The sequence below is a fragment of the Pan paniscus genome, chromosome 12 (genome assembly GCF_029289425.2).
Source record: "Pan paniscus chromosome 12, NHGRI_mPanPan1-v2.0_pri, whole genome shotgun sequence".
Taxonomy (NCBI): domain Eukaryota; kingdom Metazoa; phylum Chordata; class Mammalia; order Primates; family Hominidae; genus Pan; species Pan paniscus.
This window is the reverse complement of record NC_073261.2, coordinates 89,360,112-89,374,047: the sequence shown is the minus strand read 5'-3', so window position 1 is coordinate 89,374,047 and position 13,936 is coordinate 89,360,112. Positions and strand designations below refer to the sequence as shown.

Here is a 13,936-nt window from a genome sequence, read left to right as displayed (position 1 = left end):
GAGAGTCAATAGTAAGAAATAAAACATTGAAATAAATAAAATTCTGATGATTTTCAAGTGCTTACTTCTTTTTTATCAAATAATATATCTGAGATGATGCCATCCCGTAGGTCTGTGAAAAACTGAAAAAAAAAATGATAGGTGTATATTAGGAAATTATTTACTTGGGAGGAAAAACAGAACTAAAGGCTGAGGAATACTTGAAATGTAGGATATTTCCAGATTTTTGGGAAAGTCTCTTTAGCCAAGAAGCAAGCAGGATTCCCTCTCTCCTACACTACCCCCAATCTAATAACCATCCTTGCATTACGACATGAAGTGTTAAGTGCATCATCTTTACAATCTCCCTTCATGCATTTTGGAACCCTAAGTGATAGGTACTTCTAACTGTTTTACAGAGGATAAGGTTATTGACTCCAGGAAAGTTCTCTTTCCTGAGCTTAAGAGTAGGATATCCAGCTGGGTGCAGTGGCTCACACCTGTAATCCCAACACTCTGGGAGGCCGAGGCGGGTGGATTGCCAGAGGTCAGGAGTTCGAGACCAGCCTGACCAACATGGTGAAACCCCATCTCTACTAAATACAAAAAAATTAACCAGGCATGGTGGTGCACGCCTGTAGTCCCAGTTACTTGGGAGGCTGAGGCAGGAGAATTGCTTGAACCTGGGAGGCAGAAGTTACAGTGAGCCAAGATCGCGCCATTGCACTCCAGCCTGGGCAATAAAAGTGAAACTCTATCTCAAAAAAAAAAAAAAAAAAGAGTAGGATATCCACTTGCCTACTGCCTTTAGTGACTCCCCACTGTCTAAGCAAGAAGGTCCACATTTTTTCCTCAAGTTAGCCCAACCTATCTTTCTAGCCTCACCAACCACTACTTCCTTGTAACTTATATACTCCAATACAACTTACACTGCCTGCTGTCCCCAAATACACTCTGTACATTCCCGCCTCCATGCTAGAATCAACTTTTCTGTTTTGGACTATTAGAAGCCAACAGATCCTTCAGAGCCCAGCTTAGATGTCTCCATGAAACCTAAGTCCCTACAGCTGGAAAGATCTCCCTCCCAGCTGCTTCCACAGACTTCATGCCTTCTCCTAAAATGCTTATGGCATTCTCTTATATTATCTTCCCTTTTAGAAAATAAGCTCCTTGAGAACAAGGCTTTATTCATTTATTTATTTAGAGGTGGAATGTCACTCTGTCACCCAGGCTGGAGTGCAGTGGTGTGATCTTGGCTCACTGCAACCTCCGCCTCCCAGGTTCAAGCGATTCTCCTGCCTCAGCCCCCTGAGTAGTTGGGATTACAGGTGTGCGCCACCACACCCAGCTAATTTTTGTATTTTTAGTAGAGATGAGATTTCACCACGTTGGCCAGGCTGGTCTCGAACACCTGACTTCAAGTGATATGCCTGCCTTGGCCTCTCAAAGCTGGGATTACAGGGGTGAGCCACCGCGCCCAGCCAAGGCTTGTTTATTTTTGCAACCCTTATAGCACTTAGCACAGTGTCTTACACAAAGCAGTCAATCAATAAAATGTTACTGACTGACAAGTCTTACAAGTCTTATGAGATGTACTACCTTCCAGGGAAGATCAAAGTTTTTGGTCTTTAAGAAAGTGTTTGGTCTCTGCCAAACCTTGAAAGACAGAAAATTCATATTTCATTTGCAGTCAGATACTAATATGCTCAAGCCCATCCTCACGTGAGGGCAAGAACTGTCTGCAGCAGCACTCTGAAGGTGGTAGTCAGTAATTTTTCTTGTTTAATTCTTTCTTTGAGATAATTTTACCTTTGATGTTTCAAAAGCAGTGTCACATACATGAAGAAGTTCAGCAAGAATTAGCCCCAAAGCGTAGAGGTCCACTTCCTTTCCATAGTCTTGCGAAGAAATCTAAAGAGATCAAAATAGATTTACCTTTGTTATGCTCCTTACATAAATATCCAGCCTTCTAAAGCCCAAAAAAGTTATTTGACCAAAACATCTTACACCACAAAACAATGTCTATTTATTAGCAAGATCTGTGGAGTCTGACTGCCTAGGTTCAAATCTGTACTGCTGAATAGCTGAATCCTCAGTGTAAATTAACGATCAACATGGGAATAATCTCAGTTATAAAACGAGGATAACAACAGTATCAACCACAGAGTTTGATTGTGAGAGTGAGATGCAGCAGGTAAAGCAGTAAAATAGCACCCAGTAGGCGGCTTGCATTGCAACCGTTCATAGCGTATTTATTCACAATATTCCATAACTGGAAACAACTCAAAGGACCACAACAGAAGAATGGATAAACGTGTTGTGGCATATTCATACAATGGACTACGACTCAGCAATAAAAAGGAATTCTCTGCCGGTATGAGCAACAAAGTTTTTCCAGAAGATATTATTTTAAATGAAGAAATTAAATACAAAGAGTACCTACTGTATGATTCCATTCATATGAAGGTCAAAAACGGGAAGAACTAAGCTATGGTGATAGAACTCAGAGTGCTGGTTGCTTCTGATCAGTGGGGAGGAGGCACTGACTGGAAAGGAGCTTGAAGGAGCAAAATGTTCTATATCTTTATAAGCTTATAAGTTACAGAGGTGTATGCATTTGTCAAAACGAAAAAATATACACTTAAGATCTGTGCATTTTATAGTGTATAAATTGTTCCTCAACAAAATGTTGCCTTTTTTTTTTTTTTGAGACGGAGTCCCGCTGTCACCAGGCTGGAATGCAGTGGCGTGGTCTCAGCTCACAGCAGCCCCCACCTCCCAGGTTCAAGCAATTCTCCTGCCTCAGCCTCCAGAGTAGCTGGGACTCCAGGCACGTGCCACCACGCCTGGCTCATTTTTGTAGTTTTGTATTTTTGTATTTTTTTTTTTAGTGGAGATGGAGTTTCAACATCTTGGCCAGGCTGGTCTCGAACTCCTGACCTGAGGTGATCCGCCCACTCAGCCTCCCAAAGTGTTGGGATTACAGGCATGAGCCACTGCACCCAGCCAACAAAAGGTTTTTAAATGGAAAAAAAAACCACACACACACAATAAAAAGTAAAGTACAATGATGAATGTTTTTAACCAAATAGTGTGAGGGCAGCAATACAGGATGCAGGAGATACTGAAAGCAGCGGGAGGTTAAAGAGAGCCACTGGCCTATTGTGTTCTATATTTTTTATGCCAACTGGCTCCCCAAAAGGAAAAAGTGCATGCCTTCTCCATTCTAGACTCTCAAACCATCAGATAGCTCAGTATATTTATTCTTGGATGACAAAATAGTAGAGATATTTTGAAAGCTGTATTGTCAGCAAAATAATCTTTAACGGGCATTTACAAATCAGAAATTAAAATAGGATAAACAACCCAAAAGGTGAAAAATAAAAGCAATAAACCCAAAAAAAACACATTCAAATAATGAGACTATATATGAGACAAATATTTAAAACTCAACAGCTATACACCCATGTTCATCAGCAGCATTATTCACCACAGTCAAAAGGTGGAAGCAACCTAAGTGTCCATTGATGGATAAATGGACAAACAAAATGTGGTGTATACATACAATGGAATTCATTAGTCAGCCTTAAAAAGAAATTCTGACATGTTACAACATGGATAAATCTTGAGGATATTATGCTCAGTAAAATAAGCCAGTAACAAAAGGGTAAATACTGTACGATTCCACTTACATGAGGCATCTAGAATAGTCAAATATACAGACAGAAAGTAGAATGGTAGTTGATTGGGCTGTAGGGAGACGAGAATAGGAGTTCTTTAACGGGTGTAAAGTTTCAGTTTTGCAAAATGAAAAGTAATCTGTGGATGTATGGTGGTGATGAAAGCACAACAATGTGAACACATTTAACGCCACCAAACTATACACTTAAAAATGGTGAAGGTGGTAAATTTTATGTTTGTATATTTTACCACAATTAAAAATAAAGATATATATTTTTAAAATTAACGGCTACACTAATAACAAATTAGAGATATGGAACTTCTTTTCTTTTTTTTTTTTTTTCTTCAGATGGAGTCTCATTCCTGTTGACCAGGCTGCAGTGCAATGGCACGATCTCAGCTCACTGCAACCTCGACCTCCCGGGTTCGAGCATGGAATCTCATTTTAATAGCAAAATGCAATACAGATTCTGGAGAAAGCTTCAAAAATATAAACAATATGGCCAGGCGCCGTGGCTCATTCCTGTAATCCTAGTACTTTGGGAGGTCAAGACAGGTGGATCGCTTAAGCCCAGGAGTTCGAGACCAGCCTAGGCAACATGGTGAAACCCAGTCTCTACAAAAAATACAAAAAAAAATTAGCCAGGTGTTGGTGGTTTGAGCCTGTAGTCCTGGCTACTGAGGGGGCTGAGGCAGGAGGATCACCTGAGCCAAGGAGGTCGAGGCTGCACAGTGGTGAGCTATGATTGTGCCACTGTACTCCAGCCTGGGTGAAAAGCAAGACCCTGTCTCAAAAAAAAAAAAAAAACCATATATATATATATATATATATATATATATAAAAATAATAAATCTCTCTCTCTCTCTATATATATAGATTTTGAACAGTATAAAAGTGGCTTTGAGGTAGGTTGTATGATTGCCCCCAATGCTGCACTGGCCTCCTAGTGAGAGGATTACTCTTCTCCACCCTCATTGCCTTGAGCTGGGCCATGCATTTTGCTCTGGGCAATGATGTTTAGTGATGTATGCCACTGCTGAGCAGAACATGTAAAAGCCATCACAAGGTTCTGCCATTGCTTTCTGCCTTGAGGACGGCAGTGACTCAGATAGCATTTTTCCTACAGCCTGGGTCTTGGAATGAAGGAGACACTCAGAGCAAAACTGCAGCCAGCCAGACTGCTGCCGACTTGTCATGTGAGCAAGAAATAGACCCTTGGTATTTTCTGCACCACTAAGAAACTGGGGTCATTTGTTACCACAGCATAGTCTGGCAAAAGCTGACTGATGGAGGACTCGAATAAGTGAGAGAAAATACCAATTTTGGAGAAGTCTCAAATACATGAAGATATCAATGTTCCTCACCTGAATCCTCAAATTTGATGCAATTGCTATCAAAACCTCAAAACCAGTTATGGAAGATGACAATGTGATTACAGAGTTCATTTGGAATTGTAAATGTGAACAGCTGAGAGCATTTTTAAATTGAAGAATAATGTGGCAGGTCCTGCTGTTCAAATACTAAAGCCCAGTTTATAATGCTACAATAATCTAAATAGCATAATATTAAAGAGAGAAATATAAAATAAATTAAGGAAACAGAACAAAGTCCAATAACACATCTATGAATGTGTGGGAATTTTATATACGATAAAATAATATTTTATTGTGGTAAAATAGACATAACATAAAATTTGCCCTTTTAACCATTTTTATGCCTACAATTCAGTGGCATTAACTACCTTCACAATGTTGCATAACCATCACCACTATCTATTTCCAGAACTTTTCATCACCCCAAACAGAAGCTATACCCATTAAACAAGAAGTTCCCATTCCTCCCTTCTTCCAGATAACCTCTGTTCCACTTTCTGTCTCTATGAATTTTCCTCAAAATAGCATTTAAATAATTGACTGCTTAACACGTAGTGATGAAGCAACTGCATATTCACATGGGGAAAATCAAGTTATATTCCTTTCTCATACATAAACAAAAGTTAATTCAAATTGCAGTTAATTTTTATGTTAGTAAAACCAAAAAATATTTTCATAATCTTGTAATAGAAGCCTCCAAAATAAAAATGAGAAACCTAGCAGCCGTATTGATAAATATGACAATTTAAAAGCTGCAGTGCTGGGTTTGGTGGCTCACGTCTGTAATCCCAGCACTTTGGGAGGCCAAGGTGGGTGGATTACCTGAGGTCAGGAGTTTGAGACCAGCCTGGCCAGCATGGTGAAACCCGTCTTTACTAAAAATACAAAACTTAGCTGGGCATGGTGGTGGGCACCTATAATCCCAGCTACTTGGGAGACTGAGGCAGGAGAATTGCTTGAACCCGGGAGGAAGACGTTGTTGCAGTGAGCTGAGATCATGCCATTGCACTCCAGCCTTGGTGACAAGAGCAAAACTCCATCTCAAAAAAAAAAAAAAAAAAAAGCTGCAGTACCACAAATGGCATTATAAACAAAGAAGTAACAATCAAGGAGAAAAATTCTATAATATAGTTAACAGATACGGGATCAACACCCAATATAGATCAAGATTCCTTACAGATACACAAGAAAATGAGAACTTAATTATGAGAAATTGGGAAAGGATATGAGTAGAGAATTTGCAGAAAATGTTTAAGTAAATATATGAAAAGAGGGCATACCTTACTAAAAATCTGGAAAATACAAACTAAAATAGCAAGATACTCCTAATTCAACACACTACCCAAAACTGACCACTGGAGAGTATGATGATGCAGTATTCTCATACATTTTGACGGGACAGTATTATTAGAATCACTTTTTTTAGAATGACAATTAAACAGCAATTAAGTTTGAAATGCACTTGTCAATCTATTCAATCACTTTACCTCAAGAAGTCTAACACAGATTATCATAGAATTATTTGTTCTTGGGACCCAAAATAAGGAGGAATGTCTAAGTGTATGAAGTTGTAAACAACCTAAAGAAATACCCTTCGATAAGAAAATAGTTAAATACAACCTGGGAAACATAGTGAGACCTTGTCTCTACAATAAATAAGTAAATAAATAATTAATAAAAATAAAAATAATTAGCTGGGCACAGTGGTATGTGCCTCTAGAGTCCTAGCTACTCAGGAGGCTGAGGTGGGAAGATTGCTTGAGCCCAAGATTTTGAGGCTGCAGTGAGCAATGATCATACTACTGCACTCCAGCCTGGGTGACAGAGCAAGACCCTGTCTCTAAAACAAAATAAGAACAACAACAAAAAATATTAAATTTAAAAAAATAGCTAAATTATGGTATCTCCATATTTTGAAATATAATACAGTTGTTAAAAAAAGAATGTGGCAGATCTATTTGAACTAATATGGAGAAATTATGCTATATAGTCACAAAATAACAAAATAAGTCCTTGAAAAAATGTACGCATATATATGTTTACGTAAAAAAAAATCTGGGTGTATATTTGTGTTTGTATGTTTTTATAACTCAGAAAATTATCTAAAAGGATAAAGAATAAACTGATAAGAAGAATAGGGGTAGAAAAGAATGGTAAGGAAAATTTTCAGTATATACTTCTGTACAGTTTTAATTATATCAGTAGTGTCTACTCTTTTTATAATTTTCAAAATAAAAGAAGTAAAATATAGACAGACAGGAAAGAGACCTTACCTGTTCTGGGCTCATGTATCGCAAAGTTCCCTTACTCCTTGTTCGCTTTCCATCATTTTTCAGAGATGTTACAAGTCCAAAGTCTCCAATCTTTACTTGTTTTGTATCTACTAAGAATATATTACTTGGCTATGAAAAAAAAAAATTTAACTTACATGTACCAACTTAACATACTATTACCACGTCTTAATTATATACAGAAAAGACTATTTTTATATTATTTATAAGACCTTTACCCTTACACAGGTAGCCAGAATCAGGGAATTTAATATCACTGGTCTTTAAAATGCCAGCTGAAAGAAGTCAGGATTTCTTTTTTTTTTTTTTTTCTTTTGGGCCGGAGTCTCGCTCTGTCACCCAAGCTGGAGTGCAGTGGTGCTATCTCAGTTCACTGCAAGCTCCGCCTCCTGGGTTCATGCCATTCTCCTGTCTCAGCCTCCCGAGTAGCTGGGACTACAGGCACCCGCCACCATGCCCGGCTAGTTTTTGTTTTTGTTTTTGTTTTTGTTTTTAGTAGAGACAGGGTTTCACCGTGTTAGCCAGGATGGTCTCGATCTCCTGACCTCATGATCCACCCACCTCGGCCTCCCAAAGTGCTGGGATTACAGGCATGAGCCACCACGCCCGGCCAGAAGTAAGGATTTCTTAGCTGACACCAGAGGTGGCTCTGGGCACAGCTGCCCTCGAATATCTGAAAAGCTGTCACGTGCAAGGTGGATTCACTCTGCATGGTCCAAGGGAAAAGATCCAGGACTATAGGGTGGAAATGACCTAAAGATTAGCTTTAAAATATCCTAATATCCTAATAGTGTTGTCCAAAGAATGGGAGTTAGACAGTTCCCCATCCCAAGATAGGGCTGAACAACCACTTGAGGAAATGTTGCAAATATGAGTCCATGATCTGATAGGGACTGAAGCAGACATCCTTAAGATCCCTTCCAACTTTGAGATTCTCGGAATGGGTCCATTCCCAACAATAGTGCAGATTAGCCTGTGCAGAATTTCTCTTGGAGGTCTTTTCTCCAAGCCTCTGACAACTTCTTAACGAACACATCCCTTCCACCATGAAAGCATACCAAGTTAACTGGAAGCTAATAACTAGCTCTGAAATATTTTTATCCATGCAATTCTTTAAGCAGATTTTTTTTTTTAAGGGAGGTGTTTTGTTTTGTTTTGTTTTGTTTTGTAAGATGGAGCCTCGCTCTGTCACCCAGGCTGGAGTGTAGTGGCATGATCTCGGCTCACCACAACCTCTGCTTCCTGGGTTCAAGCAATTCTCCTGCCTCAGCCTCCCGAGGAGCTGGGATTACAGGCATGTGCCACAACGCTTGGCTAATTTTTTTGTATTTTTAGTAGAGACAGATTTTCACCATGTTGGCCAGATTGGTCTCAAACTCCTGACCTCAAGCAATCTGCTCACCTCAGCCTCCCAAAGTGCTGAGGTTACAGGCATGAGCCACCACGCCCAGCCCATAGGAGGTATTGACCAATATTATTTTTGTTTGTTTTTGAGACGGTGTCTCATTTTGTTGTCCAGGATGGATTTCAGTGGCATGATCATGGCTCACTGCAGCCTTGACTTCCTCGGCTCAAGCAATCCTCCCACCTCAGCCTCCCAAGTAGCTGGGACCACAGGCCACCACACCCAGCTCTACTGACCAATATTCTAAAGACCATAAAAACAGGAAGGTAGTTGATGAGAAAATTAATATTTTGCTATTTTTGAAAAGGCTGGACTTTTAATACAATCTTAGGCTAAACACACAGACTCTACGGGATAACACACTTATGAGAGGGCCTACCTAGTAAGGACCTAAGAGGGAAGAGACCATAAGCCCAGGGAAGGCTGAAGGAGGAGCTTCTGAGAAGCCAGCTTGAGATGACGGCTCATACAGCAATTAGCAGTTGGATTAGAATTCAATTAACAGTCAGATTGGAGCCTAACACCAGTAATACAGATGGAAAGCTGTAGACAGATGTGGAGTGGATGTCGAGAGAAAACATTCCTATGCTATGTTCAAGTTGCAATGTGTAGGAATATGTCAGGATTGCAAGTGAAACTGCTAGTCCCACATAAGGCTATCACCTGACTCTAAGAAACAGAAAATTGAATTTATGAAGCCGTGTAAATATCTAAGCTGGATGAGGCTATCTAGTGAAAATATCAGATCACTTTTTGTAGTTCATTAAAAAGAAAAAGTGGGCAGGGCGTGGTGAGTCACACCTGTAATCCCAGCACTTTGGGAGGCTGAAGCGGGCAGACAGCGTGGGCCCATCAGTCCAAGGCCAACCTTGCCAACATGGTGAAACCCTGTCTCTACTAAAAATACAAAAAATTATCTGGGCATCGTGGCAGGCGCCTGTAATCCCAGCTACTCAAGAGGCTGAGGCAGGAGAATCGCGTGAACCCAGGAGTCAGAGGTTGCAGTGAGCCGAGATCACTCCACTGCACTCCAGCCTGGGCAACAGAGGAGACTCTGTCTCAAAAAAAAAAAGAAAAAAAGAAAAGAAAAAGAAGCTGGGTATGGTGGCTCATGTCTGTAATCCCAACACTTTGGGAAGCCAAGGTCGGCAGATCACTTGAGCTCAGGAGTTCAAGACCAACCAGGGCAACATGGCGAAATCCTGTCTCTACAAAATGTCAAAAATTAGCCTGCCTTGGTAGCCTGCACCTGTAGTCCCAGCTATGTGGGGGGCCGAGGTGAGAGGATTGCTTGAGCCTAGGAGGTCGAGGCTGCAGTGAGCTGAGATCATACAACTGCACTCCAGCCTGGGCAACAGAGTGAGACCTTGTAAAACACAAAAGAAATAAAAACAATAATGCCACATTTTGTCTAATCAGTTATAATATGATTAGACAAAATATAGGGTTGTAGATCATATAAAAGGGGTGCAAACTTCACATAGGAGGCACAGGAACAGGACTGATGCTCAGGCTGAGGATGACCAGAGCCTGGGCTTTAAGAGACTGAACATTTTAGAGAGAAGCAGCCTTGCACAAGAAGCCCTCACTCCAGAAACCCCTATGTCCCTTCCCAGCGCCTTTGGTCTAGTTCCTAAGATTCCACCAGAAAGTGGTAAACACTTGGAGACTTTTGTAAGAGGGGCTGTATTAGGTAAAGACCATTCTCTGGCAAAACCACCTACAGCTGCTATTTTGCAAAACACAACCCCAAAATTGTATGCCTTCATTGTATCTTTTCTTAGAGGAGAGAAATCAACAACTGTAGTAGTGAGAGCCTGAAAAGTTACAGAAGATGAAAGAAGTCTCAGTATCAAAGCTTGAGGCCGGGTGCAGTGGAGCACACCTGGAATGCCAGCACTTTGGGAGGCTGAGGCAGGAGGATCACTTTGAGTCTAAAAGTTTGAGACCAGCCTCGGAAACATGGTGAGACCCCGTCTCTACAAAAAAAAAAAACACACAAAAATGGCCAGGTGTGGTGGTGTACACCTGTGGTCCCAGCTACACAGAAGGCTGAGGTGGGAGGACTGCTTGAGCCCAGGAGGTCAAGGCTGTAATGAGCCGTGATTGTGCCACTGCACTCCAGCCTGGGCAAAAGAGCAAGACCTTGTCTCAAAAAAAAAAAAATTAAAAATTTAAGAAGAATAATAAAGTCTGACCCTTGAGCAACTGCAGCCAGAGTAAAAATTCTCTGCAAATAGACACAAGAAAAGATCAGTCCATGACACAGGGCACACACGGTGCGGGGCATAGTTGGCAGGTAAGTGGGTAGGCACCAGTCAGAATTTTGCTAATTCATTCTGAGGACTAGGAGCTTAATGCCTACACTTCTGCATTTATTTGCAAATTAATTTATATAGAAATAATTGTGCTTATTTGTTATTTAACTATATGTATGATTTATCCCAAAGTGAAAGCATAACCAACTCTACATTTATCCTTTTGAAATAGTTCTGACAATGTTCCACCTTCAAAGAACAACTTCAGATATTGTAGAAGAGACATATTGGAACCAGACAGACTCAAAACACCAATGCATCAGACATCCAGCCCCTGGGCAGACCACGGAAGCAATACCTTTTAAGGGCTACTCATTCCTCTCTGAGCCCAATAAACAACTGTGTATACGGGAACTTATTTCTCTCAAGGAATTTTTTTGTTTCATTCCTTATTCCTTGCTGTTTTAGAGGGGTGGGATAAGCAGATAGCCACATAAATAAGGTACTTCTGCCTAGAACAGAAAAAGGCAGTTCCAGAGTGATCAGGAAAGGCCCAATAAAGGAATTACAACCAAAGGGGACAGGCAGAAGAGTGTCCCATGAGAGAGAAGAACATGAGCAAAGGTCCAGGGACAGGATTCAGGACGGCCAGCTTGTGACAGGCTTAGGCAAGTCACAGGGAATAGGGAATGTAGGAAAGGCTGTGAAGGGCTGTTCTGTCTCTCACCTTCTGTCATTTTAATGAGAAGTAAAAAATAGGGAAACTCCTTGTCCAGACCATAAAAGCCAGAGGAAAATGAAAATACTGAGGGATGATACACTTTCCCAGTCCGTGATTACCGCAATTTTCCAATCATGGGGTTGAAATGCTTAACCAAGACAATATTAGACTCTGGACCCAGTAGCTGTGACAGCCCTCGAGAGTAATGACTGAGAGATTAGGGAACCATATTCCTAAAGCCACAGTCAACAGAGTCCCCTCTGCCTCTCAAATAAGGCTGAGTCACTTAGAGGAGGCAAGAGGAACAGGGGCAGAGCAGCCAGTTGGCTGTGCCAGTCACAGTAATTATTTGCATGGAAATGTTCAGATATCATTTTGTCATAACTATCAATCAATCACTATTCTAAAACTAGAGAAAAAAATATATATCTATCTATCTTATTTTATATATATATATAATTTTTTTTTGAGACAAGTCTCACTCTTCACCTAGGCTGGAGTGCAGTGGCACAATCTTGGCTCACTGCAACATCCACCTCCCAGGTTCAAGCGAATCTCCTGCCTCAGCCTCCCGAGTAGCTGGGATTACAGGCGCACGCCACCATGCCCAGCTAATTTTTGTATTTTTAGTAGAGACACAGTTTCACCATGTTGGCCAGGCTGGTTTCGAACTCATGACCTCAGATGATCTGCCTGCCTCAGCCTCCCAAAGTGTTGAGATTACAGGCGTGAGCCACTGTGCCCAGCTGAGAAGATATATTTTAAAATTACTATATTATATATATATATATCAATTAATAAAGTACATTTTCCACTTACCTTAAGATCTCTATGAATTAATTTTTTTGAATGTATATAATCCACCCCTTTTGTTATTTGTTCAAAGAGTTCCAAAGCCAAAACTTTGTCTAGTTTCTTGCCTCTTCTATCTTCAATCCATTGCTCCAATGTCCCTTTATCACAGAATTCCATTTGGATGAAAAGGCACTTAGTCTTTGACCTAGGTATAAAATTCACAGTATGTTAAAAGTAACAATAAATATAAATTTATAAAAAAATTTTTATAACTTTTTAAAGTTTTTCATAACTTTTTAAAAGCTTATACCTTATCTTCTTAAGAACCCCAAAAACACTTTGGGAGGCCGAGGCGGGTGGATCACGAGGTCAGGAGATCGAGACCACGGTGAAACCCCGTCTCTACTAAAAATACAAAAAATTAGCCAGGCGTGGTGGCGGGCGCCTGTAGTCCCAGCTACTCCGGGGAGGCTGAGGCAAGAGAATGGCGTGAACCCGGTAGGCGGAGCTTGCAGTGAGCCGAGATCACGCCACTGCACTCCAGCCTGGGTGACAGAGCGAGATTCCGTCTCACAAAAAAAAAAAAAAAAAAAAAGAACCCCAAAACATGTCACAAAATAGAAATCTAAATATAATAAACAAATTTGAATCAAAATATAATAGGCCATTTTTTATTTCAATCATAAGTTCCCGGATGTCCAGAGCTTTATTTGTTTAGCTAATTTATAAAATATGAGCTGGGCTGGGCACAGTGGCTCACGCCTATAATCCTAGCACCTTGGGAGGCCGAGACTGGCGGATTGCTTGAGCTCAGGAGTTTGAGACCAGCCTGGGCAGCATGGCGAAACCCCATCTCTACTAAAAACACAAAAATTAGCTGGGAGTGGTGGCGCGGCACCTGTAGTCTCAGCTACTCGGGAGGATGAGGCACGAGAATCATTTGAACCCAGAAGGCAGAGATTGCAGTGAGCTGAGATCACGCCATTGTGCTCCCGCATGAGCGATAGAGTACGACTCTGTCTTAAAAAAAAAAAGAAGAGGCCGGGCGCGGTGGCTCACGCCTGTAATCCTAGCACTTTGGGAGGCCGAGGCGGGTGGATCACGAGGTCAGGAGATCAAGACCATCCTGGCTAACACGGTGAAATCCCGTCTCTACTAAAAATACAAAAAATTAGCCGGGCGTGGTGGCGGGCGCCTGTAGTCCCAGCTACTCAGGAGACTGAGGCAGGAGAATAGTGTGAACCCGGGAGGCAGAGCTTGCAGTGAGCCAAGATTGCACCACTGCACTCCAGCCTGTGCGACAGTGCGAGACACCGTATCAAAAAAAAAAAAAACGAGAAGAAAAAAAAAATGAGCCACCCATTCTTTATTGCTGAAGATCTGCAATCACCATTGCTAACAGATAGAAATAGGAACATGAATACAATGCAGG

General features: G+C 41.1%; 1 protein-coding gene across 10 annotated transcripts in view; it reads right to left on the bottom strand.

The window, feature by feature from the left end:
• The window catches only part of EIF2AK2 (eukaryotic translation initiation factor 2 alpha kinase 2), a 59,816-nt gene that overhangs the window by 8,181 nt on the left and 37,699 nt on the right, over nucleotides 1-13,936 (bottom strand). For 7 of the 10 annotated variants that reach the window (XR_008622988.2, XR_008622983.2, XR_008622986.2 and 4 more), the window contains 4 exon segments: nucleotides 12,529-12,709; nucleotides 7,308-7,436; nucleotides 1,789-1,890; nucleotides 66-122 (listed from right to left, as the gene is read on the bottom strand). Coding sequence is in view for 7 of the 10 variants with exons in the window: in XM_034952369.3 (XP_034808260.3) it covers nucleotides 66-122; nucleotides 1,789-1,890; nucleotides 7,308-7,436; nucleotides 12,529-12,709 (469 nt within the window). In the remaining 3 variants the exon portion in view is untranslated. 10 annotated transcript variants of the gene reach the window in all.